The 24,746-nt window shown below is 44.0% G+C and overlaps 8 protein-coding genes and 1 non-coding gene across 9 annotated transcripts; 3 read left to right on the top strand and 6 right to left on the bottom strand.

The window, feature by feature from the left end:
• Positions 1-494: 494 nt before the first annotated feature.
• VTP01DRAFT_266 (uncharacterized protein) lies at positions 495-2,984 on the bottom strand (the record flags this gene model as incomplete). Its single annotated transcript, XM_069381145.1, has 16 exons — positions 495-1,123; positions 1,181-1,186; positions 1,249-1,258; positions 1,354-1,376; positions 1,446-1,528; positions 1,581-1,649; positions 1,712-1,757; positions 1,825-1,894; positions 2,031-2,036; positions 2,189-2,246; positions 2,304-2,338; positions 2,405-2,456; positions 2,516-2,549; positions 2,604-2,708; positions 2,764-2,801; positions 2,857-2,984. The coding sequence occupies 16 exons, from the start codon at positions 2,982-2,984 to the stop codon at positions 495-497; spliced, it is 1,392 nt and encodes a 463-aa protein (XP_069244686.1).
• A 27-nt stretch (positions 2,985-3,011) lies between these two features.
• Positions 3,012-4,601, bottom strand: VTP01DRAFT_265 (uncharacterized protein; the record flags this gene model as incomplete). Its single annotated transcript, XM_069381134.1, has 13 exons — positions 3,012-3,015; positions 3,075-3,154; positions 3,216-3,352; positions 3,415-3,477; positions 3,531-3,611; positions 3,661-3,800; positions 3,859-3,907; positions 3,957-3,992; positions 4,048-4,106; positions 4,167-4,272; positions 4,334-4,424; positions 4,481-4,509; positions 4,565-4,601. The coding sequence occupies 13 exons, from the start codon at positions 4,599-4,601 to the stop codon at positions 3,012-3,014; spliced, it is 912 nt and encodes a 303-aa protein (XP_069244685.1).
• A 420-nt stretch (positions 4,602-5,021) lies between these two features.
• Positions 5,022-6,626, bottom strand: VTP01DRAFT_264 (uncharacterized protein; the record flags this gene model as incomplete). Its single annotated transcript, XM_069381123.1, has 5 exons — positions 5,022-5,775; positions 5,834-5,924; positions 5,992-6,134; positions 6,213-6,313; positions 6,411-6,626. The coding sequence occupies 5 exons, from the start codon at positions 6,624-6,626 to the stop codon at positions 5,022-5,024; spliced, it is 1,305 nt and encodes a 434-aa protein (XP_069244684.1).
• Positions 6,627-9,169: 2,543 nt separating this feature from the next.
• VTP01DRAFT_t7 lies at positions 9,170-9,241 on the top strand. Its single transcript has one exon. It is a non-coding gene; the product is annotated as a tRNA-Gln (tRNA).
• Positions 9,242-12,186: 2,945 nt separating this feature from the next.
• On the top strand, positions 12,187-15,661 carry VTP01DRAFT_263 (uncharacterized protein; the record flags this gene model as incomplete). Its single annotated transcript, XM_069381112.1, has 9 exons — positions 12,187-12,356; positions 12,413-12,503; positions 12,563-14,393; positions 14,445-14,646; positions 14,712-14,859; positions 14,920-15,026; positions 15,093-15,136; positions 15,196-15,578; positions 15,650-15,661. The coding sequence occupies 9 exons, from the start codon at positions 12,187-12,189 to the stop codon at positions 15,659-15,661; spliced, it is 2,988 nt and encodes a 995-aa protein (XP_069244683.1).
• A 485-nt stretch (positions 15,662-16,146) lies between these two features.
• VTP01DRAFT_262 (uncharacterized protein) lies at positions 16,147-17,385 on the top strand (the record flags this gene model as incomplete). The annotated part of the gene is made up of 4 exons (XM_069381101.1): positions 16,147-16,293; positions 16,348-16,377; positions 16,460-16,758; positions 16,863-17,385. The coding sequence occupies 4 exons, from the start codon at positions 16,147-16,149 to the stop codon at positions 17,383-17,385; spliced, it is 999 nt and encodes a 332-aa protein (XP_069244682.1).
• Positions 17,386-17,693: 308 nt separating this feature from the next.
• Positions 17,694-18,812, bottom strand: VTP01DRAFT_261 (uncharacterized protein; the record flags this gene model as incomplete). The annotated part of the gene is made up of 6 exons (XM_069381090.1): positions 17,694-18,130; positions 18,186-18,199; positions 18,253-18,394; positions 18,457-18,540; positions 18,597-18,656; positions 18,731-18,812. The coding sequence occupies 6 exons, from the start codon at positions 18,810-18,812 to the stop codon at positions 17,694-17,696; spliced, it is 819 nt and encodes a 272-aa protein (XP_069244681.1).
• Positions 18,813-19,586: 774 nt separating this feature from the next.
• On the bottom strand, positions 19,587-21,596 carry VTP01DRAFT_260 (uncharacterized protein; the record flags this gene model as incomplete). Its single annotated transcript, XM_069381079.1, has 4 exons — positions 19,587-20,023; positions 20,081-20,330; positions 20,407-21,459; positions 21,531-21,596. The coding sequence occupies 4 exons, from the start codon at positions 21,594-21,596 to the stop codon at positions 19,587-19,589; spliced, it is 1,806 nt and encodes a 601-aa protein (XP_069244680.1).
• A 393-nt stretch (positions 21,597-21,989) lies between these two features.
• Positions 21,990-24,731, bottom strand: VTP01DRAFT_259 (uncharacterized protein; the record flags this gene model as incomplete). The annotated part of the gene is made up of 10 exons (XM_069381067.1): positions 21,990-22,247; positions 22,311-23,264; positions 23,329-23,395; positions 23,449-23,609; positions 23,675-23,860; positions 23,914-23,965; positions 24,023-24,128; positions 24,195-24,303; positions 24,366-24,582; positions 24,637-24,731. The coding sequence occupies 10 exons, from the start codon at positions 24,729-24,731 to the stop codon at positions 21,990-21,992; spliced, it is 2,205 nt and encodes a 734-aa protein (XP_069244679.1).
• Positions 24,732-24,746: the final 15 nt, after the last annotated feature.

The following is a 24,746-nucleotide window of genomic DNA, read 5'->3' as shown; positions in this document are numbered from 1 at the left end:
CCTTGCGTGATCTGGTTTGTACCACGAATCAATCGATTCTCGGTCTCTGCTGGCATCCAAGTGCTTTATTGTCGATCCTTGAGATGTTTTAAGCTGCCGACATGCATAGTCAGACAAATTTCAGTTTACAAATAACTGTCATAACTGATGTTTGAAGAGGTTGAGCAATACATGAAAATGGAGTAGCTCACAAAAATCCGGGATACAGGTCTCCCCTTGTCTCTGCATTTTTTGGACTCCTTTCCAAATATCAGGATCTGTTCCTTGGGAGGTAAGATTATGTTTACATGTGATACCAAGAGTCAACCGAAATAGTGCATGTATTTTACAGTAATGTCACATCTTTACAATTCGCTATGGAAACGACCATCGTTTGTTAGACAACGCAAACTCTTGATTCCACGAGCCATACTTTGCCAACATTGGCCTTGACGACTGCGTTGGCATACTGATCCGCGAGACAAACGACTGCTCCTAGAGGCTCTTGACAGCAGCTACAAGAGCGGTCTGAATCCGAGCACATCAACTCTGTCCCAAAAAACCGAAGTAATCCGTGGCAACAAATCGCAATCAATCGGTCCACCCGCCAGGTTGTCAGCTTTCCACTTTGATGGCCGTGCGATTTCGTATATCTGTACGGAGCGAGAGTCTGCATCATTCATCAGACTTTGAATGTATTCGCTACTTGTCTCTGAAACGCGGAGTACGTCTTTCTTTTCTCCTACGACGTGCATAACTGGCATTCCACACGTCTTGCAACGTACGTGGCTACCGTATGCAGTATAGCTAGGAGGCGTGCAAACGATCTCGCTGTTCTGGCTCGCAATTGGTGTCATTGAGGCCGGGGTTTCGAGTAACGATATAAAGTCTTGATCGGTGCTAAATACATCGCCTTGCGTCTGCGCGTTGGGTGTACCTTCATGTTGGGTATCTGCTGCAGAAATTGTAAGCTCATCATCCACTTTGCTTTGCTTCCGGCTTTGCTGTGCCTCCATGAATTCCCTCAGATCGTACGTGAATTCATTAAAATTTTCCCGAGCTACAAACATATCTCGGACCCATTTGGATAATCGATTTACGTTGCTCTCCTGCGTAAAACGGGAATCCAGTAGTATGATAGCGCCTACGTACGACAGCAAATGTCAGTATGGACGATCAATTCTAGAGCGCTATCGCTTACCCCAATCTAAAAAAGGAAGCTGTCAGAAACTTTAAGCCATATGCAGTCTACACCTTCAAGTCACTTACGTTTTTGTGTCTGATACACCGTCCTAATCCTTGATTAAAAGCTGATCAAGTTGTTAGATCCATGTACCGTTTGCTGCTTGGCGTAAGAAGTTATATATTATATACCCCTGAATGCATGAGATATATACCTAGATTGTTTGCTACCTTAATGATATTCTCATCATTCTGACAGACACCGCACTCCAAAGATCGCTTACCACTGCTGGCCACGAAGATATTGTCTCCTCGCAGTTTCCTTACATCATTGTATTTGCGCTTTTCAATCATATTCGTATCCTTGCTGCTGAAATTATTAGACACTATGTCGAGGTAAAGGCCAAGTAAGCACATACAGGCTGGAGTAAGGTATACCAATCGAAACAATGGCGCGACACAGGTGATCAGGAAAATCGATACCATCACTGACTTTTCCGCGCAACACACCGCAAGGTAGAGAGAACCGTTTACCACATATCCCTGGTACTTTGTCACAGAATAATCAAGCTTTTCCACTGAAGCCCCTTTGGACTCTACAATGTATTTTCAAGCTTAGCGACTAAATTAAATGGGAAAATCTTGGGTCCGTTAGCGACTTACCTATGATTACTTTTTTCACTTTCTTTATTTCTGCCAGAGTTCCTGTTGCTTGCCATCGATTATGGAAGGTCTGCAGTAATTTGTAAGATGGTAAGAAGCAGAGAACACCATTTGGGACCGTTTCGCAAATTTGTTTCAAAGCAGATAAAATGGTGATTATAAATATCGTCTACATGCATATAAATCTGGTTTGCATAGCTTTATACCTTCCCCTACGGAGTCCTGATAGCTCTTTTGCTGGGTATTCTCAAACGTTCCTTTCAATGTGACGCCGTTTAGGGATTATATAGAAACAAGAATGGGCACGTCTATCAGACTCTCAAGAGAATATTCATGCAGCAGTATCGACTCACCCTTGACTAACTGCCCGTATGCAGACCCTTTGAGGCCCAATAACATGCTTGGCTTCCAGACGTATCGGGCTAGCGGGAACGTAAGTCACTAACCATTGGTCAAAAATATGAATGTATCCTACTTACAACTTAGTACCGAGTTCCGAAGCAAATGTATCCATCTAAGCGTACAAGACAGGGTTGCTAAAATCAATTACAGGATATAATGTGCCGCTAGTGAGAATGACACAATGGGCATCATTGGACAGCTGGCGGAAAATGGCAGCCAAATTGAGGCACCTAGAACACAGACGCATATTATTTACAGCTAATATGACCCATTAAAGCTTACAACTTGCCAAAATGCCAGGCGGTATTTCCATTCTTCCATACCTAAGCAAAATGTTGGAGTGCAAGTCTCATTTTTGCATCATAAAATTTTCTTACGAGTGCTATTTTCATCCAACGAGATTCTTTTGCGGTCTGTTAACACCATGCGATAATCGCTAGCGTGGTTTCCTTCAAAGAGGAATTCTAGAACCATAAAAATATCTGATGTTCGCGATCAGGATACGTTGTCGTACAGCAGACAGGATTTGTCACTCACATCCAAGAACGCGCTGTGTACCGGCAGATAGCCTTCTGCTATCTTACACATTCGAGGCCATTGTTGCTTTGTATCTCTGGTATATTTGTAGACAGGTTTCTGTCTCTCGATAATCTCGATGTTTCTCTCTTTTTTATCACGTTGTCTGCATGCATATTTGCCAGTTGCAACGCTGGTTTCAGCTCGTACATAAAGTATTGTTTTGAGATTCCTATAGACATCAATTGATTCAGGATTTCTTTCTCTGTTCATCTACGCAAGCCTGGATATAAGAATGCAGACCGAAAACAAACGAAAGAATATCGACATACAAGCTTAGCATGTTTTCATTATCTGCAATGTTGTACGCATGATTTGGATTGATGGTCATATTGTATAGTTTTTCCATGACCTATGTAGAGTTTGAGATTGTTGCCAAGAAAACATCCTAGTGTACAATATTGTTGCCCTACATCAAGCAGTCGTCCGTGAGCGTCAGGAAGTACATTGTTGTTACAGAGACTGTGCAGTTCGAATCTCATGATCACCATTTGCTTTTCTGTTACTTCAACTGTGGCTGCATTTCTTGCAACGTCTTCGAGATTATATGCTGAATGATCCACTGTGAGCTGCTTGCTAAAGCGTGAAATATATCGTTTCTTGGAAGTATACCTTCATCAAATATATAGACACCATTTTTAAAGAATTCTCTGTCTGTTTCATTCAAGCGTATGACTGATGCATTGATTAACTTTACATCCTTGGTTACAATAAAATTATTGACTTACCAGGATCGAGAAGATAATTGTATGGACAAATGATGATTTCGGCCTTGTCAGCCAAAGCTCTAGCCGCATAGTATGGACATCCTGTTTTATGTCAACCTGAGGTATGTATGCATCAATGCGCTCAACTTACCGCGTATCTCTTGCCCTAAATGAATCAAATCTTCAATATCCCATATTTCGTTCTCTCCACCTTTGGTTAGGCTTTGATGATCTGCTAGCTTCCTTATACGCTCGAAATAATGGCACCGGTTTTGCTCTACTGATTTTTTGCTACAGTAAAAACGTTGGCTGTTTGATATCGAGATTCCCTCAGTGTTTACGTTCTTACCAAGCATCAACTTTAAAACCACCTTCCTTATCTCGAATCTGCTCGTGGACTAGGCCCTGTCAATATGTAATCTTGAAAGGTCTGTCCTTTAAACTTACTGCATAGATGATCTCTGCTACCAAGGACGGCCATTGCTAGCATGTATTTTAATATGTGCAGATAGCTATTGGATTATGTCGTGCTCTGTACCTGGTCTATACCTCGTGTTCCTCCGTAGCTCATTAGTAAGCTGTGCGAGTTGTTTGTGCCTGCATCAATAGACCGGTCTCAGTAGAGCGGAGAATGCCACTAGAAATGAATACACTGACATTCGACACGCGATAAATATTTTTGGTGGGTTGTATTGAGTAGTCGACTCATTTTCCGTATGACATTTGACATTAGCTGCTTCTGAAGCTTGCTTATTCCTCCATGCTTTGGCGTTTGGTCCATCTTTAGTACCTGACGATCTATAATATCCTAACATGGTTCATACCTAAAGCGGCACACAAGATTGCCAGCGACTTTCCGGATCCTGTCGGGCTCTCTAGCAAGGCATTTGTTCTGGTTCGCAGGGATTGGATAATCTGGTTTTTATTAACTTGCGCCTGAAACTTGTATCTTTCCGATATTTTATTTTTACCTTCGCCATCATTTGTTTTTTAGCCGGATCTGCAAACTGCATAAGCTTTTCATGCGTCTCTTCCAACGATAAGCTCATACGTACACGGCTCAAAGGGAAATTCTATCTGCACCCCATTCATCGTTAAGGTTTTGACGTTTTGATTATTTAAGCGTATCAGGCCGTCAGTCGCGGCCGTGCGAACTCTCGGGCATTGAACGAGATCTTGACTGTCAAGATCCTCCTCTTCTGAAGAGCTGTCATCCCGAAATCGTTTTCGTCAACGGAATGTAAACCTGGTTCCAAATGATTTCTGGCAACGTTTTTTCAAAAGATTTTGGGAGCACGCGTTTCTTGTGCCGCGACATTCCACTAGGAAGGGAAGCAGTGCAATTCCCGAAAACGGCAAATGATCAATGCGTAACTTACCAAAGCTGATGAGCCCGTTTCTCTTCAGTTTAAAAATACATCGCTCCGGTTGATGGGATCAACTGTAGACTTTATTTTTAGATATATAATCCATTATCCATAAATATAATAATAATCATAGCAATGATAATGTTTAAGATACAGGGCTTCCATTGTAAGCTGCCGCGGCAGTGATAAACGATGCATACGACCAAGTCAAGTCATGGGCACCAACTTGCTCGCCGCTGTCGCGGTCGATTTCTTCAGTCATTGAGCCATCCGTGATATGGTGCTGCACGCGAGCAAAGAAGGTCTCAGCTTCGGCCTTGATAGCAGCGGTCAAGTTGGCAAACTCCTTGGAGTCCGCGCTATACTCGGTACCAGAGACAGCAGATAAATCAAATTGCTTGAAGAAAGCTTCACTGATATCGGATACTTTGACAGAACCAGCTGCCTTCCATTCATCAATAGCGCGGAGGTAGAGCTCCGGGAATGCAAGTGTTGTTAAGAACCATGGATTGCCTTCGGAGGTGCTGATGCCATCATACTTGTCTTCGGGATAACGACCAATGGCAGGAGCAAGACCAGAAGAGTTATCCTTATTGATAGTATACAGGTCAGCAAAGGCACTCTTGATTGCTAACGAGGTAGCCAAGATCTTGTCGGAACCAGGAGTGAAGAATCCGTCGCCCATTCCTCCAAGGTTGGCAGCTATCAGGGTCGACGCATCAAGACCAGAAGACTTGTAGTCGACGCCGCCAGCATTGTCTTGAGTGACAGTGACGTAGCCATCGCTTTCAGAATAGAAGCTTTGGAGCTTATCCTCGATAAATGATGCAGTCTCAGAGTAGGATGAGTTGCCCAAGAAGCTTGCACCTTCCTTGAGAGCTCGACGCATAACCATAAGCCTGGATGCAATAGTTTATCAGCTATTATCCTTAAAATGAAAACTTGTAAGTTACTTGCGTGTAAAAATGGACACCATTGACTTCTTCCCAAAGGTCATAGCAAGCATTTTGCCACACACTAGTCACATAGTCAAGGTCTCTCTTGATAGCTTTTGGACAAAATACAAGTTAAATTCCTAACTGCTAATTAGATGATCTGTAAGGTATGAGACTTACCTGGAGTTAATGTATCGTTGACATAAGAGCTGTTACCAGACAACGCATCTGCAATAAGCATGAAAGCTGTAGCGCGGGTTGCTGGACCATCATTTTGAGGACGACCCCAAGCACCAGTGTAGCTTGTACAGTCCGCATTAAACCTATGATGTGGGGAACCGAAGGAGAACTAAGTTAGACATCTGCTTTCCGTATGATAATTCTCGATATAATGTTAATACTTTGGCTCTCCGAGACAATTGCAGACGGTTGATTCCCCCATAGCATTGATCTGGAACGTGACGTAGTCCTTGAGATACTTTTCATAGTCACTGCCATCATCCTGTTTATAAAGATAAAGAACAGAACTCGTAATAATAGTCCTAGGCGCGTACATCCGATAATCAATAAATCAGTTTAGAAATTTTGCATAAACTTACCGGATTAGATTTGGATGGGGAGGCTGCAATGAAACCAGTCGCCGCACCTTCAGGATCAATGTTCGCCACCATCTTTTTAGCACTTGTGGAGCTCTCCTCGCTGATGAAAGACCCAATTTCGCTGGAGGAGTTGTCGGCGCGAAGAATCAAAAGAGGGACAGCGGATGAGATACTAACAACGATGGAAAGGGCGAGGCTGAGTGCAGAAGACTTCATGATGGATAATAAAGAACGTAAACAACTCTTGTATTTGTTGCTTTGATAACCTTTTTTTCCTGCTCCGCGCCGCGTATTTATGTATTCATGGACCTTTCTCCACTGGCGGCTGATGATAATCTCGTCGCAAAAGTATAAAGATGTCCGAGTCATCTTCTAAGGTGACATCCTCATTATTGGTACCACTCATGTGATTGAATTTTCAATGTTCCCCGCATAGCAAACTGACAGTCTTGCCCATTTCAGGTATTTCGCGCCATCATTCTGTACGGTCCCGTTGGTCTCCAGTCAGTTTGGGACAGAAATACCATATTCTGCAAATAATTCCCCACGGACAATTGATCGAAAATACAGAATCGATCGACGTGGAAATGTCGTACAGTAGCCGCCTGGGGCACAGTAACAGGGTAGTTTTATTGATTGCCCGATGTGTGTCCTTTAAGGTAAGCGTAGTCAAAGCAGAGCTTATAACATCAGGTAGCTATAATGCCAGTAGACAATGAATCATGCTGATATTAGGACGGGGAAAACATGGAACCTCTCGCTGTAAATTGTCAACTGCATCGTTACATTGTCCTAGAAAGATGCCAAACCATAGCAGGCAAATCCCGCATATTACAGAATCCAAGTCAGCTACTCCCATGCTCGGTACCAGCTACCAGGTTTACACTGCCTCACCGAGGTTGCGGTTGTGAAGAGGGTTGTGCTCCAATTCCATCAAAACAGGCTAGAAGGTATCATCATGAATAGCGAATATTACCCATGGAACGAAAATTGTTAGCAGCTCTGTTCCAATGGTGAGGGAATACCCTGCTGCTGCCCTTTGCATTATGTTATTTTGCCACTCCAATGAAAAAGATTCAGCCGTTTTCCGTTCGACTAAATTGACAGGTTGAGCTTTCAACGTGTGCCTTATTATAATTATCACGTGCAGATGTTAAAGTGTTGCGCAGCTGTTAGGACTAATAACGTGTGAATCATGAGGAGACCCAGGATGCAACAAGCAGTTCACAGTCACAGAATTTACCAGATATTACCAAGCCAATTATCGAAACTTCTTGTGTAATTTATTTCTGGGAATGCAAATTAGATGTCTTTCCTACGAACGATGACATACTAGCTTTGTCTGTGATCAATCTCAGCTGGATAAGATGTGATCGTTTCGATTCAGATGAATTGACCAAACCTTCAAGGCTAAGAACTATCCTCTCTATGTCTAATCTCTCTCTTCAGATCAACTGCGACGGACAAGGATACAGAAGGGAGGATGGGAGATACATCCTTCCACAGTGTTCCTCTGGTCTAATAAGGGAATTATCGCTATCGATGCTTTCGATGTTTGTTGGCTTTGGGACGAAAAAGGAGCAAAGACCATCTTCTTGTCGATGTCGCTCTTCTTTGGGCCAAGCATCTAGCTGGTTCACATGCTCTATGCTTAAAGAAGCATCGAACAATTCAGTTCAGATATCTGGCTGATGCTAAGAGTTTGCAGAGGATGACGGACCACCTCTTCTCGGTCCCTTAGCCGAATACAGTCCTTCGATGATCCTGATGCATCCCCTTCCTTGTTTGCGATCGACGCTGCTACTCTTTGTGTGGTAACTTTTCTCTAGGCAGTTAGAAGTTCTGTACAGATTTAACGCAGCCGGTATATCTGTCGACGTAATCTCTTAATCGTAAACAGCTTTAATACGTTGTAGCATCACGATCTTTGTTTCATTCCTTTCCAAGGTACCGTTCTCCCCTGTGATTCTGGTAAAAATATGCGGGGATACGAGATAAGCTTCGCCGGCTTAACAGTTACAAGCGCCGGATCTCTACTGATGTCAGCAAGATCTCTCATTGGCAAATAGAGTGCAAAGTCGTTGTCGCTAGGCCAGTAGTGTACCATGGTGATGTGGCGCCCAGTATTATTGATGTACGGGCGGATACCAACAAGTACAGTAGAGGAAGAAGAGCAACGGCTGGAGAATGATAATCGCACGACTCGAGCTTCTGATGAGCGTCATAAAACTTTTAAGGTGCATCAAAAGCTCAAGGGAGCTTTCATGATACTTCTGTGACTCTTCCGGAACTGTTGGCATAGTTGGGTTGAGTCAAGGCTTTGCATGGTGTTGAAATGTAGCATGGCGAACTGCAGCTGCTGCGAAAAAATGGCAGACATACTGCGTTTGTGGACGACTTTAGAAAAAGAAAGGAGTCTTTGGAGAATACAGTGAGGTTGTAGCCGATTGTTTTTCATTCTGAGAACAGAAAAACCAGGGGAAGCTTTACTTGAGGGGCATTACCCGTCTTTCATAGCCTTCAAGCTCCGCCTTCAAAATGAAGGCAATCCAACGGTATTGCGAACAACGTAGTAGGCGTTGGCATTATTGAATTACGCCCTTATATTTAAAGGTTTTATAATTACTTTGATCTTTAGCAAAATAATTTTGCTTTAAATGGATGTTTGTTTCTTCATCAAAATACATCAGGTCACGTTGACTTTGGCGCGTGACCGTAAGGTTATATGAAGATAAAAAATGACCCTACAACAACCAGGCGGTCTCGTGATGTAAGGGTTAGCATATGAGACTCTGAATCTCATTATCCGAGTTCGAATCTCGGCGAGACCTTCTGAGTTTCGAGCTTCAACAGCAATCAGCAGTTGAGTTCGTTTTTGTTTTCCGACATTTTTGCGTCCCGTGACTCGTATTGTGCGTTTTCTTACTCGCGATCACCGTCAACATCGTTGATAACTCTTTCTTTCCTATTTCTATGTAGTAGTTTTAGTTTATGTTATCTTCTCTTTTAGTCATTGCAGAAGGTATTAGCATCTACCGAGAGAAATACGATAAAGAATCTTGTTCTCTTCCAATAATTCTTTGCCATAGTCTTTTCCGTATTACTGATTGGGTCATAGTCAAGACAATCACCGTTACGCTACATATCATAACGCATAGCAGTGTGTAATTTACGAACGATTGAGGTCTCAGAGGATGCTTTTTATTCCATCTTCCGCGTGGATAATTATACATTCTCCTCTAGTATCTTCTATAATAACATAATGGCGGTTGTTGGCATTATAGTGTAGTCCTCTGATCATGACCAATGACAACAAGAGTGTTCCTGATTAGTTGTAGTGATTATTGCCAGTGGAAACGGCCCAATTAATCAATGCAAACAAAGGCACGACAAACGTTCTTCTATGGCCCGAGAAGGAAATCAACATTTCAACTTTACATGGCAAACTATTCTTCTTTTTACAAGGCAATATAAACCACATCATAACTGACACCACTCTTTGTACAGAAGAGACGGGATGTTCTACGGCAATTATGCTCGACCGACTTCAGTGCAGTTTACTTGGTAAAACTATCGAGCGATGCTAATAATATCGCTGAAGCCCGTTGCGGATGAAGACCTAAAAGATTAAGGATGGACAAATGAAGAAACTGGCCAAACCACTATTAAAAAATATGTCGAGCTACATTCCAAACGGTATCCTAAGACTTCCACTATTACGATCAAGAGATTATTACAAAGTTCTTTGCAACTTGGCAAAATCAGTTCGGGATAAGTTTGTCCACCTCATCGATCAATAAATCGCAATTGAGAGCCATTCGTAGATAGTAAACCTATGCTTCCATCTATTATCTTTCTTGTATTCGCAAAACGAGCTCAATAGCTAGCATGATAAGTGACAGATGCTTCAAAACTGCAGCGTCTAGTAGCAGCTCTCCGGGGCCGCTTCAATGGCTTCATCCAGTTACTCTGTACTCACTTACCCAAAACACTCCATGGCAAGGTTGCTACACAAGTCATGCTATTCTTGCAAAGCATACTAAATGCAACCGTCCTTTTGGTCTAGTCACTGGTACTAGGAATAGAACTATATTGATCCATATAGTACTTCACAATTATTACCGCGAGAAAATAGAGATACGAAAATGCTCCATGCCGCCGTACATAGGAAATTGGTTGTAGACAACGATTGGAACGTGAGAATTGTCGCTTATAATAGGCTGATTGCAACGAAGTCAAATAAAAATTGCCGACGTACCGATTGGCTTGGAGCAGTACGCTCAGTCTAAGCACTTTGGTGAATATGTCTCTATTTACTCTTCTGGGATTTTTTTTTTTTTCGCTCTCAAAGTTTCTCTTAATGCTACTTTTGTTGGCTTCTTCTTTCGTATCAGTCTTTTTGATAGTGGCGACCAGCAGGCGTAAACTGAAGGTGCAACTTAATGAATGAAAATGGCAATACAAAGATGACCTCAATAGCCTCGGAAATGCCCGCAATATTAACGGAGAAGTAGATATCTCCAGTTTTAATCCTGTTGATTGAGAGTAGCAGTTTAGCAGATGAACCCGAGACATAACTGTGTATATATCGGAATCACCGCTATTATACATATCATTAACCGTTCAAAAACGGTTGCAGACAGCCATTCAATAGCTTGCGAATGTGTTCTTGCAAGTATACTCGGATTATTGCTCTACAATATACTTATTATAAACTCGTTATCCATCGACTAGCTTTCTGTTATATCATGGGAAAAAATGTACAGAAAATCTTCAAAGATGTGCGAGATTTGTGTACTGTTCAAAAGTTTTTAAAATCGAAACCTATTTGCACGAAATCCGAACATCACTGTATGCAGAATTGGTGCATTTTTGAAAACTTCTGACACATCTCGTTTCTAAGTAGTACTGTGGCCGTAAAATCATACAAACTGTCTTCAAATCTTCAACAATGTTTCCGTTTCCTTGGATTTTCTCTTCTCTGCATTAAAGCTGCAAAGTTCTAAAATAAGCATTGTATATACAGTTAATGGTAACCTAGAGCTTGATAAAATCCTTTGATCGGATGCTAGACTTTAGCGGTCTGCGTCTCTCCAGCAAATATTGCAAATTTATTGGGTTTTTATTCGCGCACGTGGACAGATGGACATAGCATTCACATATCTTGTTCCCCTTCTTCCAGTCATTGGCCATTTGATATTTACAGACGTATTGTGCAAAGGAGATGAATTCGCTTGCTCCTTGATGTATGAGTCGTGCTTTTTCCAATTCTCTTCCTTAGCCTACACCAGAAAATGCTCGCCTTACTGACGAGGCATAATAAAATGTAACCTTTTTCATATATGTGCGACCTGGCAGAAGAAAAGTATTAACATCAATGTAATACCAGCAAGTATGCCGATGATTGGCCTTCTTAGACTCGGCAAGTCAAAGTAGCATGTTCTGAATCACAGACGGCGGTGTCCTTAAGTCTTTCCCCGCTCGTTGTAACACACTTGCTTTTCCCACTTTCTCTGCGCGTTCTCAGGGGACAATCCGAAAACGAGAGGATCCGTAGCTAGGTAAGCTGTGCAAACTTATAACCAAGCAGCGATCGTGCGGTTTACGGTGGTGGCAGTAAGGCATCGGTGGAGTATAAATCGCCTTGCAGCAACCGCATTCGGTGCGATCATTGTTCATCTTGTATTGACTATGCACACTTGCCATAGATTCCTCCATGCTTGCGGCCCTTGCATATATATGACGACCACGTTTTAGCATTCTACGATAAAGCAATATGTCGAACGCTCTTTTGCTACGTCTTTTCACTTCCGAGTTCTTCAACTCTTGGATCGCCGTCTCTTACCTGTTTCGTTACCCTGACAATGTCGGCATACAACACTATCTCTGCACTGAATTGAAAAAGTTTCCTATCGCAGAGATAGAATTCTTTTTACCTCAACTCATGCAAGTTGGATGTGCAACATATTTTCGCTAACAATGTCGCTCATATTTCTTCACAGGCACTTGTTGATCAGTAGGCCTTCTGAATCAGTAGCACTCGAATGTTTTTTGGTGGAAATGTGCGAAAAATCAACGCACATGGCATTAATGGTACGATGAATGCTTTCAGCGTGCAAGGTTCAAAGTATAGTACTCAAACATCGTGGCAGAGTTTATGGTATTTGCAAGCTTATATATCTGATCTATCGGTGAATCCGACAAGTCCGTCGTTTGAACTGTGTAAACGAGTACTCAACAAATGTCAAGCCATTGTATTCTCAGAAGGCAATGCAACTACGGATACAGAGTTGGCTGATGCATCTGCTTCGCTGAGCCTTGGAATGTCGACGCATAAAGTCAGAGAAAATGTTATGCCCGCAGTAGTTGGAATAGGCGCCATGTTAGCCGGCATTGGACAGCCACTAATGACACGTCCTGCGGGCGATATTGCTATCGCGCAAGGACGAAGAAATCGAGCGTTTAGCATCACGTCGAGCAATGCTCCGCTCCTAGCCAGACGGAATACCTTGAGCGGTGCTAGTCCAGATACCAACTCGCCACGCAGCCCGACATCTGCAACAAATGACAGCTCCTCACCGATATCGTTACATTTTCCACGTGATTACCATCACGATTCACCTTACCAGTCAATGTCACAGCCAGACTTGCCGCTTCCAAAACGAAGATCAGCACATTTTAATCCATTTACCAGCTCACCGTCCTTAGAAGACCTACATCGAGGAAAAGCATTCTCAGTATCCCGTTATATCAGATCCGCGCATCAAAAACTGAACCGCAGAATTCGACCTACAAGTGCATCTTCTAAATCGATACCATCTGCTTTTGATCCAAAAATGACTGCTATGGGTCACTCATCTGTGCCAACAAATTCAGCACCAATGTCGCCGTCGTTCTCTCAAAGCTCAATGTCTTCTGATGAAATCACAACTGTACATAAACGTCGCTCAACGACAACACCGCGTATATCTACATCTCTCGACTCGGTTGAAAATGAGCCACATTCGGATGGATCTGACGAGGAATATTCGACATTATCGAAACTTAGTCGCGACCATCGACGCTCGCTTTTACGATCAAACTACTTCCGCTCGGAAATGCAATTTTTGCTCGCCCTGACAGATATTGCCACGCGACTTGTCATTGTTCCTAAACAAGCTAGAACGAGTGCTCTGAACGCCGAACTGACGTTGCTTAATCATAATCTCCCAGCCGAGATATGTATTCCTCTTTGGTGTCCGGCTACCGCTGAAAAACCGCATCATCACCGCGTAGTCCGTATCAGCCCATCCGACGCTGTTGTATTGAACTCGGCAGAAAGAGCGCCGTACCTGTTAATGATAGAAGTCCTCGACGACGAGTTGACATTTGACGATGATTATTCTTCGACACTGTATCGAATGCGACGACTAATGAAACACAAAAAGAAGAAAACAATTGGATCGCCGGCAAGCAAAGCTGCACCGACATCGCCGCGTTCTACCGAAGACGATGCTATTGATATTAGCGAATGCGGAAGCTCAGTAGGCAGCCCCTACCCTCGAACTTCTTTAAGTCAAGAAATTATTCGATCGCCTTCAGCTGCAGTGGCAGATGGACTTGGTATCTCTGGTACTGAAGATGCAAATGAAGGCGCGGGTGATAACTCGAGCGAGCGACGAAACTCCAAATCTCTAGGAGAATACGCAGAAAGAATGAGGACAGCGGCTATCATGCTTGCGCAACTACAACAAAATGTGCAAACAGCAAGTCCTACGCCCGGATCAGGTCGCGCAGCTTCGGCGAAATCGCGACAGGACACTGAAGAAATTCGACAGCGTATCATTAAAGAAATGATGGCTCTTGAGGAAGCAAGAATGGCTAAGATGAAAAGCGAAGGCGTCAGCAGTGGCGTAGACGGCGGCGAAGGAGAAGCTGTTGGAGGAGATATGATTCAAGATGAACAGTTAGTAGCGTGGGTTGTCAATAAGGATGATCCAAGTGGTAAGTGTCAAGTACTAATGATTATCATCGGTACGCTTACCGAGTTGTTAGCTGCCGTATTTTTTGAAAATTGGGAAACCAAAAAGGCACGGATTCGTGCATCATCGCCGTATGGTCATCTTCCCAACTGGCGATTATTATCAGTTATCGTCAAGCATGGTTCAGACTTGCGCCAGGAACAATTTGCTATCCAGCTGATTCGAGAGATGCAAAGAATATGGCAAGATACAGGCGTAGACGTCTGGGTCAAATAGTAAGTGGATCAAGGCAGAATCATCCACAAGAATTTCGTGCGCGTTGACATTGTATACATTGCAGCTTCCGTGTACTGGTGACTTCTGACAGCTCCGGCTTGATGGAAACTGTCCGAAATGCGATATCTATACATTCGATTAAAAAAGATGCGTATACCCGTGGTTGGAATACCAGAGGCTCGGTGTTTACTTTACATGATTACTACGAAAAAGTAAGCTGACGCACCATGTGTAAAAGGATGTAGCTAATCAGGTTATTGTTATATCTATAGCACTGGGGCCCTCCTGACTCGGATGAATTCATAAAGGCGCAGGACGCATTTATGAGGAGCTTAGCCGGTTATTCTATTGCATGCTATATTTTACAGATCAAGGATAGGTATGTAGAAATGTTATGCGAAAACTTCTATCAAACTCGAACTCAGTGCACATGGGACATTGATAGACATAATGGAAATATTCTTGTCGACGATGAAGGCCATCTAATTCGTAAGTGGGAAAATAATTCCACGGAACTGCTACTCGCTGAAACTGAACATCTCTCGTAGATATTGATTTTGGATTCATGTTATCCAACTCTCCAGGCTCTGTTGGTTTCGAAATGGCACCTTTCAAACTGCCGCAAGAGTACATTGACATCCTCGGTGGTGTAAATGGCGAAAAGTTCGCAGAATACAAGGCATTGATGAAAGCCGCGTTTCTGGCTGTCCGCAAACATTGCGAAAATATCATTTTGCTAGTGGAAATGATGTGCAAGGATTCTAAGCTTCCATGCTTTCAGAACGGCGAGCAGACCGTGCAGCAGTTACGAGATAGATTCCAACTCCAGCTGACTGAACCACAAGCCGAGGAATTTATTGACAAGCTCATTATGAGCAGTTGCTGCAATGTATTTACGCGCCTATATGATACTTACCAATATTATTCCCAGGTAAGATTTAGGTGTACTAGAGGAGCAACAGACAATACCGTGGATCATACTCAATGGACATTGCTTGATAGGGAATTCTGTAATGTCTATTAGAAACTTGCTTTTCCTCACCCATATTTATTATTAAACAGACCAAAAGAATCTAGAAAGATGGGCCTTGTTGTTACTGCGTTTCGTGTGCGAGTATGAATGCGGCGTGCGTACGTTCTGTTTGTGGATGCTGTGGGGCCCGATGGACCTGAATTCCTGTGCTGCCCGAGCTACATGCCTCACATTTTTTTCTTTTCTTTCTTCCTTCCTGTACGTTGATCACCCCCAGAAAAAACTTCCGCATGGCATATACCAATGACATAGACCCTAACGCGTTCATAAATAGCGAGGCATGGTATAAAAGCCATGTAAGCAATGCTCCGAGACGCTGACATTGTCCAATTTGTAGTTGTATTTTTATCAGCAGCAACAGCCAAAGCGAGAGCCACGGATGCAGCGCATGGTAAGTTGCACCAAGGAACGCGATATTTCCGTGTACTCAGAATGGTAATGAGAGCTGCTCTGCATGGTAAAATAGATGTATCAAGATCATTTCACGCCGTTACCAACGCAGTTGATCAACAATGCATGTACGCCGCCACCGCCACCACCACCAACAACAACAAACTGGACAAGTAACGACCAGGTGCCATACGGCGGATTATCTGGTACCCCTCAGGATATGGTGAGTATGCAATTGATCGACCAACTGTTAGCTGAGTGTTGATTACATCCACAGAATATGTTCGATTGTCTATCAATGGATTTGGTAAGGATAGTTCTTGAGCAGTAGCAATGATGGAAAGAAGACATATCGCAAAGAGGTCTTGACCGCAGCTGCTCGGATATAGGGAATGCTGGATCCAGTCCCTCCAACTATAGCAGCAACGCCTTCACCCACACGCTCGCATGTATTTTTCGATGATGTTGACTATCAAAAGATCCGGCAACCGCCTCGATCAACCCCTATGATTCGAAAGCAATTTGCAGCACGGACTCCGAATCCAAAACGAGCTTCTAACCGCAAGACTTCCACGTATTCACGATGGACTGTAGAAGAAGACGAACTCTTGCGGCAGGCAGTCAGTATCTACGGTCCACACAAGTGGTCGTTGGTAGCAGCACATGTGCCGAATAGAACGCCTATGCAGTGCTCGACTCGCTGGCTCGGAGCATTAAAGCAAGTATTTTTAAATTTTTCATTCCATGCAAAAGCTCTCTCTTTATATGTACGATCTAACGATCACGTCTTAGCCCAAACATACACAAAGGGCGCTGGACAGAGCACGAAGATGCGGTGCTAAAATACTCTGTTCTGGAGTTTTCTGGCATTCCAGACGGTGAGGGCGGTTTCCAGCCAATACCTTGGAACCGCATAGCGGAGCGCATACCGAACCGCACCGGCATCCAATGCCAAGCACGCTGGACAGAGGCGCTAGACCCTACCGTGCGTAAAGGCAAATGGAGCGAAGAGGAGGACGCGTTGCTGCGTGCAGGTGTGGAAAAGTTTGGCAGATGCTGGATAAGAATTGCCGAAACTGTACCAGGACGAACACAGCGACAGTGCCGGACACGATGGATGCAGATCAAGTACAAGGAGGAAAAGCTAAATAGCAATAACAGCAGCAGCAACAGTAGTAAAAACGGTACAAAGGCTAGTGAAAGTTCATCACCAGCTGACACCACTGCTTCAATGTCTTCTGGACTAGTCGCAGACATGTCAAGTTTTGTCGCATCAGATGACCCTCTTTTCTCATTCCTTCAACCCACCTTCTAATATGTTATGATATTATGCTAATCTACCTAAGTGTATTGGTTCTATTTGCATTTGAATTTTTATGTCACAAAACACACTTGACGCACTCGTTAACATAACAATGATAATGATAATGATAATGATAATGTTAATGTTAATGTTAAAATGAAATTAAAAAAGAATGACCAACCCTTCACGGATGTTACTTTACATCAAATGAAGTTTGAGAAGATATGCTTTCGCAATATGCATAACTATATTCATATGTGACTGATGTCTTTTAATTGCTATAGAATACAAGAGTAGAGGGGAAAAGAATTGTACAATATTTAGTATGGGTCTCGATTTTCAGCACGCTCGATCATGTCATAGAGCACTTTGGATTCCTGTGGCGGCTCAATGGTACCTTGCAAAATCTCACTTGCGCGAATAGGACGATTGTAGAAACCAGCATTGACCTTGGTCAGTTCTACGAGTCCAGTACCCTCGATGCTAACGCCAACGAATGCTCCCTTGGATTTGCTGTAGGAAAACATTGGGGCGACCTTGCGGTCGCGGATAGCTCCAGCAATTGCAGCCTCGCCACCAGCACCAATAGGACCAGCGCTGACAGCCAAGTTGCCGCCAATGCTTACATTGCCTCCTTGTGAAAATGCACGCACAGCTTCGTCGCTGTTCAGGATCAAGACAATATCAGTGATATCTGCACCTATCTGTGCTCCGAAGCCAACGCCGCCCGTTGCTATCGCAGAAGGTGCACTCCAGCCTAACATAGTCCTCGTCAGTTGGTTTTCGAGTTCCATTACATCAAGTCTACTCACGCCCGTCAGGAAGCCTAAAGTGGGTGTTAGTATCTCTGCCGATCAAGACCACCATTTTGTCACTTACCTAGCCACGACAATACCACTTCCAGCTCTGCCACTCCACAGGAAACCTGCTTTGACAACCGTAAAGATTGCCAAGCCCTTTGCATTCTTTATCACAGATACCGGTATAATAGAATCAAATCCGGTTTCAATTTCTTCCTTGTCTGTCGACGTTTTCTCGTTAGCAATCGAAGCCCCTGCCGGTTTCAGATATGCATAAACTTACTGATGAACTGTTCTAGAATACGTGCTGCCTTCGCACTTTCCTCTGGCAAAGTTCCCACAATAGGGCTGTTGATCTTGGTGGCGCCTGCCAAATTGCGTTGGCATAGATCGTTCGTTCAGATTGGTGCTATTGTCCATTACCTGATTTCTCGGCAAAGTCGCCTATGCTTCTGCCGGCTTCTTGGCCAAATGCCGCAGCACCTAGCAATGAGCAGAGACAGAATCAGATATGCGGTGGGCGGTCAAGCTGACTTATATAAATCGAAATGCTTTACCTTGAGCAGCTCGCGATGCTTGTTCCTTTAGCTTGTTGAACATGACGTTGTGTGAAGTTGATCCCAGTGGTGTAGAAGTCATCTTTTTTAAAATTCAGCATTTATGCGTTGCGCCGTTGCGCCGCCGTGTGGGTTTGTGCCCGCTTGGCGAAACTTTGACTTTATTCCATTCTGTACTTCCTCCCCGTTCCTTCCCTCTTTTCCTTTATTGACTTCTCTTTGTAACAGCCGCCAATATGTGGAATTGGTTTGTACTTCCACCTTTTCACATTTTCATTTTTTTTATTAAATCAAACAGGCGATGTTCGTGTTCTATCTCAACTTTTACAGATCATTCTGGTGCCTTCTAGCAGAAGGGCCTGGTTAGACCATACCAACCATAAACCCGGTTTTCATCGCAACTCAAACTCAAAAGCGAAGAATTGCTGCTGAGCCCTGGGAATGCCTCTACCTGTGGTCCCACCGAGACCACGCCGCCAAGCTCTCCTTTGAAGATAATTAGATACACCGCGAATCTAGTCTTATCCTTATCTTGATACGCAAAATAGTGAGGGTATTTCACCCCACTGAGAATAAGCATCATAAAAAACCAGATAGTTTGTCATTTACTATCGCTTTTGTTGCAGCTGTCAATCCAGCGTTCATCATTAATGAAATGCACTGATTTATTCAATGTTGATTAATATAATGGCAAAAGGGAGAGATTAGACTGAAAACCTGCAATGTAAAGCCTTATATGTGGAACAAATAAGCAAGGCCTGTTTATATTTAAAAATGCGAGAAAAAAGAGAGCAATATATGTACTTCTGTAAGGAAAGGAAGAAAAATATGTATACGATCCAAAAAAGGTGATCTATCAGCTAACAAACCACGGAAGATTTTCAATGTCATTCAGAGATATGCGCTTTTCCGGTTGCCGCACCAAGATGCGTTCTACGACCTGCTTCGCTTCGGCGCTTGCAGCATGCTTTGGATGCTGCTGCCAATCAGATGGCCATCTATAGTCAGCGCTAACAATCCGGTAAAAGAGATGGGACACCTTCTCTCCACGAGAAGGATTATACATAAAAGGCAGATATCCCGCAAGTAAAGAATATAAAATAACACCTAATGCCCAGGTATCTGTCTGCCGTCCATCGTAACCGAGACCTTGCACGATCTCTGGAGCTGCGTACTCTTCACTGCCACATCGGGTTGTCAAAATTGGCGCTTCCGGATCAACTACTCGAGCAAGTCCAAAATCCGTCACCTTGACTCGGGGAGTACCATCATCTTCCATGTGAATAAGAATGTCTAATCATCCGATTTAAGTCAAAGATTCCCTCAACGTTCCATGAATGTTTGACCTACTTTCCAATTTTAAATCTCGGTGGACGACATTGTGATCATGCATCCACTTGACTACCCTGACCAACTGCATGAATATCCGCTTGATCAGTAATTCGTCTAGCGGTGCTGCTGGATCGGTTCTAATCTTGCGGTGCATCTGTTGCACAAAGTCAAAAAGCTCCTGGCCTTTTGCGTATTCCATGACAATGCAAAGATGCTGCTCCGTTTCCATGGTCGCATCTAGGCGTACGATGGACGGATGGTCAATAAACTGCGAAACATGCGATGCGCACATTTGTAGCGATTGTGAATAAAAATTGTAAGAGTAGTTGTTTTACAATTAATACCTTCAAGACTCCCACTTCTCGTTCAATACTTGATCGTACGCGAGGATCTTTTGATATTCGTTGCTTGTTGACCATCTTGATGGCGTACTGAGCGCTATCATGATCCGTCCGTTGAGCCAAATACACCTTTGAAAATGCTCCTACACCGAGCAGCTTTTTGATTCGGTAATCACCAATCTGTTTGCCAATAATGTCTTCATCGCTGTATTGCTGTGGGGTGGGTGACGGGAACTTGTATTCTCGCATCATCGGAACAACCAATCCTCCACCCGTTGACGACGACTTGCCATTATACGTCACATCTTCCATGTCACCGAGCATTGGCTCCTCGGAAAGCGAAGGGATCTTGTTCTTCTTTTCAGGTGAAAATGATGGCGATAAAGCAATGACGGGGATGCTGGTGGATGCTGTGGGAGAAGGTGCTTCTTTGTCTGGAGTGACCGGCGATAACTGCGGCGGTGATACGATTCGATGCTTTGGAAATGATGGTTTTGTAGAAGTGGTGCTGTTGGATGGAGACGACAATGCAGGCGCAGGACTCGGCAGAGGCATGATCTCATCGTCCGAGTACGATAAATGGTTATTCGTTGCAGCAGGTGCGTTGAGCTTTTGAGCAACGTCCGCTCCACTGCGGTGCGTGTAATTGTTGGGTATCGCTGAAGGTGCCGGTGCAACTGTGGTTCCCTTGTTTGCTGCGACGAGATTCCGCAGTCGACTGGCGAAACTGAGACGCGGTGTCACTAGCGCATCTTCTGCTTCTGCTTCTTCTATAGCTGTTGCTGTCGGCGGTGGCAATGTCGGCGGAGGACTCGTCTGCGACGGCGGGATGTCGGCTCGTCTAGATAACGACGGAGGCGGTCTCGGAGTCGGTAAAGTATCGCTGAAGAATGCATCCGTTTTTGATCGATCCTCCTCCTCCTGTTCTGTTTGATCGCTGGCTTTGGCAGTACTCTGAGACAAATCGAGGTTGGTTGTGATGATACCGAGACCAAGAGACGCCTGCTGACGCTTATGTCCTCGGGACGAGGGCTTGTTAGTAGTGTCCTTTTTCTCCTGTTGCGACGAGGAAGGAGACCAATGTTTAGTATCTCAAGTAACAAAAGTAGGCAAAGTTGCTGCATTACTTCTAGACATTTCTCTGCATTGGGAACGTCAGCCTGTTTCGAATGGGCTGCAGCGGGCTGGTTCATAATCGGAAATGGACTAGCTGCTCAGACGGAATGAGCGACGTTTAAGAATGCTGAATCACGGTAAAACACAGTTGTCTCCTGTGGTGCCCGCTGTGTCGAGTTCTATAAATAAATATTTCTCGCTTGTTGTTATTGACCAGAACAAACCGCAAGCAAAGTGTGGGGTAAGAAAGGGAATAGTCAAAAAGAAAAAGCAAAGCAAAAGGCGCCTCTTTTTTTTTTTTTTTTTGAATTGCGAACCGCCCAAGTGGGGCGCCCGGAGCATTTTTTTTACTGGCGTCGATCAAAAAAAGAGGGGGTGCGTGTCCTTTTGTGCACCCTCAACAATTCATTATGTAACCTTGCCCTTCCTACCCTTTTTTCTCTCCTTTCCCTTCCCGGCCGGAATCAGGTTTATTGTACACCGGAAAGCGCAGTGTCTAATTGATCCAACCAGTGTACGAGGTCTTCCAACGCAACAAACAGTGCGCTCTGCAGATCACTGGGAGTCTTTAGACCGTCGAGTTTCAATGGCTGTATCGCATCCAGATTTGCCCGCGCTTCCATTCGCACAGGTACTGGTTGTTGCTGTTGTTGCTGTCGATTCTCATACTGCTTGTTCCTTGGCGGAGACCTGCTTGGACTGGACGCTGGTGACGACTGCACCGCAGCCTATCATAATCTGATGTTAACCTGAGAATTCGAACCGGCCTCGTCAACAGCTATAATTTTTACCACCACGGCAGGATTGTCTGCACTGATGCTTCTCCTATGAGGGGAATCTTTTGATTTCTCGAGAGGTGCGCTATTTTGTCGCTTTTGCAGCTGATACTGTTGCTGTTTAGTGGCTACCAATGCTTTAAGCGGGACTGTATCTTCGTCTGATCTTCTCAGTGTGGTCGCTGATCTTACTCGACGCGCCAGAGGAATTGCGTTATTTGCTTTCAGATCAGCAATCGAGGGAGTCGCGCGTTGATGTTGATAACGCTGTGGAGGAGACGGATCTGCTTTTAAAAATCCATTTTCTCGTGCATTTTCTTGATCTGAGTGCGACCGCGCTCGCACCATCGGATTACTGCCATTTTCGTGTGTATTTCGTGGTGTGAGCTTGGCGGAGGAGAGCTGCTGTGGCTGCTGAGGTATCGACGACGGCGTGAGTGCACCGAATGCTCTGCTTGGGGTTCTTGGTGCTAATCTGTTAGGATTCGTGTTTGCGTCGAAAGAGGGAACATCAAGCGTGCTGTTCGCGGGTATAGACGTCAATGATGGCTTACTTTCAGGTGAGCTGGATATAGATTGCGGCTCAGTCGTCTGTGGTATGTGAAGTGCATCTGCAGGACTCATTGCTCTCAGTATAGGTGACACAGGTTTCTGCGTCGACGTTATCGCTCCTGTGTCCAGATCAATAACTGGTGACACGCTATAACTTGTTTGCGGAGGTGATAAAGAGGCAGTGACAGGTGATGTTACATTTAGTGATGAAGGAGCAGATGGCGTTGATAACAGCGAATCTGGTGTTGACAGTTGGTTAGATTTGTCAAACAACCGTACAAGAGGATGTGTCTCGGGACTTCGAAATACGCGTTCTGCCGCGTCGTCAGAAATAGGTACAGGCTGCGTTTTGCGAGCATCCTTGATAGTGCCGTTTTGGTCTATATCCTTTGGCCTTGTGGTATCGTAACGAGCCGTCTGATGCACTGGGCGTAAATAGCTTTATCGCAATATCTCGATGCATAATTTAGGGAACACTCACTCCAAATTCCCAGCCTTCGTCTTCTTCCTCTGCAACATCAGATGCATCGTTGTCTTCATCGTTTTCACTATAGCATACTTTAGCCTTTCCTCTTTCAAATGTATCATTCACTTGAAATACCTTCCGCTCAAATTTCCAGATGCTACACTATCTCGGCGATTCCCTGCCTGTTTCATTTTCCAGCTTTGATACCGAGCAATTAACTCCTGCAAAGTTGACTTTGACGTTTTGCTCGAAGACTTGATGAACCTTGCTTTGAACAATGCTTCGGCGCTAGGTCGCTGTTTGGATCTCATTTAATAAAAAAAATAATACCTCTCATTTTTGCAAATTATAGCCGGCATACCTCGTCTGGTTCTTCGCATAGACACAAATCGACAAACTCGCGTATGCTAGCAGAGAATGTATCCGGCAGGCTTGGAGGTTTAGACCTCGGTATCATTATTATTGCACGCATTGGGTCCACATGAGCTAGCGGCGGGTTCCCGGATGCCATTTCAAAAACTGTTATTCCTAGCGACCATATATCTGCCTGCCGATTTTGTTAAAGGATGACCTGAAAACACGGCATTTCCAACTAGCTACCTTATAATCATACGACGAGCCTTCCCGAATGACTTCTGGAGCCATCCAATATCTACCTCGTAGAATGAGTACCTATTTTTTACATTCAATTATGGTTTGCTGTTCTTACGGTGTTCCAACGAATGTGTTGCGCTTCAGTGAATTGATTGTCGAACCCGCTACGCCAAAATCGCATAGTTGTACTCCACCGTCAGCAGTGAGCAGAATATTGGCCGCTTGAAAGCATTGTTGTTGAGCAATCGTTATCTTTTTCCATTCACTTGTAAATATTATATATTTACCCTTGATATCACGGTGGATGATATGGTTTTTATGAAGATAAGACAATGCAACCAACACTTCTCGGACAATGACAGAAATGTAACGTTCCTCAATGTTGCCAAATTTCATCTGGTTTTTATGCACATATCCATTAGTTAGAAAGAATAGAAAGATGGTCTGGAAGAACGTACAATAGTTCTGATGCTTCCACCAGCAGCATAGTCCATAATAATCCATAATTTCGTGCCTTCAAGAAAGCTTCCATAATAGGGTGTTATATTCTGGGAGCGAGCATGTGTAAGCTGAGAAAGCAGCGAAATCTCTTTCTGAATGTCGTCGACATCGTCTTCATCAGTATCCAGGTTCAAGACCTTGATGGCTACAATTTGTCTCGTCTTGTTATGGATGCTTTGAGCATATTAGTCAAGTCCTCTAGCAACATGCGTATGCAAAACTACTCACCCTTTGTAAACTGATCCGTAGGCACCTTTGCCGACTCTTTTCAGTTTGGTATATAGTTGAGAAGCGGATTGTGCTTCATTGGGCATGCGAGACATTGAGGGAGCCAGTCG

This window comes from Rhizomucor pusillus (genome assembly GCF_041956525.1).
Source record: "Rhizomucor pusillus strain CBS 183.67 unplaced genomic scaffold VTP01scaffold_1, whole genome shotgun sequence".
Lineage (NCBI taxonomy): Eukaryota > Fungi > Mucoromycota > Mucoromycetes > Mucorales > Lichtheimiaceae > Rhizomucor > Rhizomucor pusillus.
The sequence above is the reverse complement of the archived record's forward strand: the minus strand, read 5'-3'. Positions and strand labels throughout refer to the sequence as shown.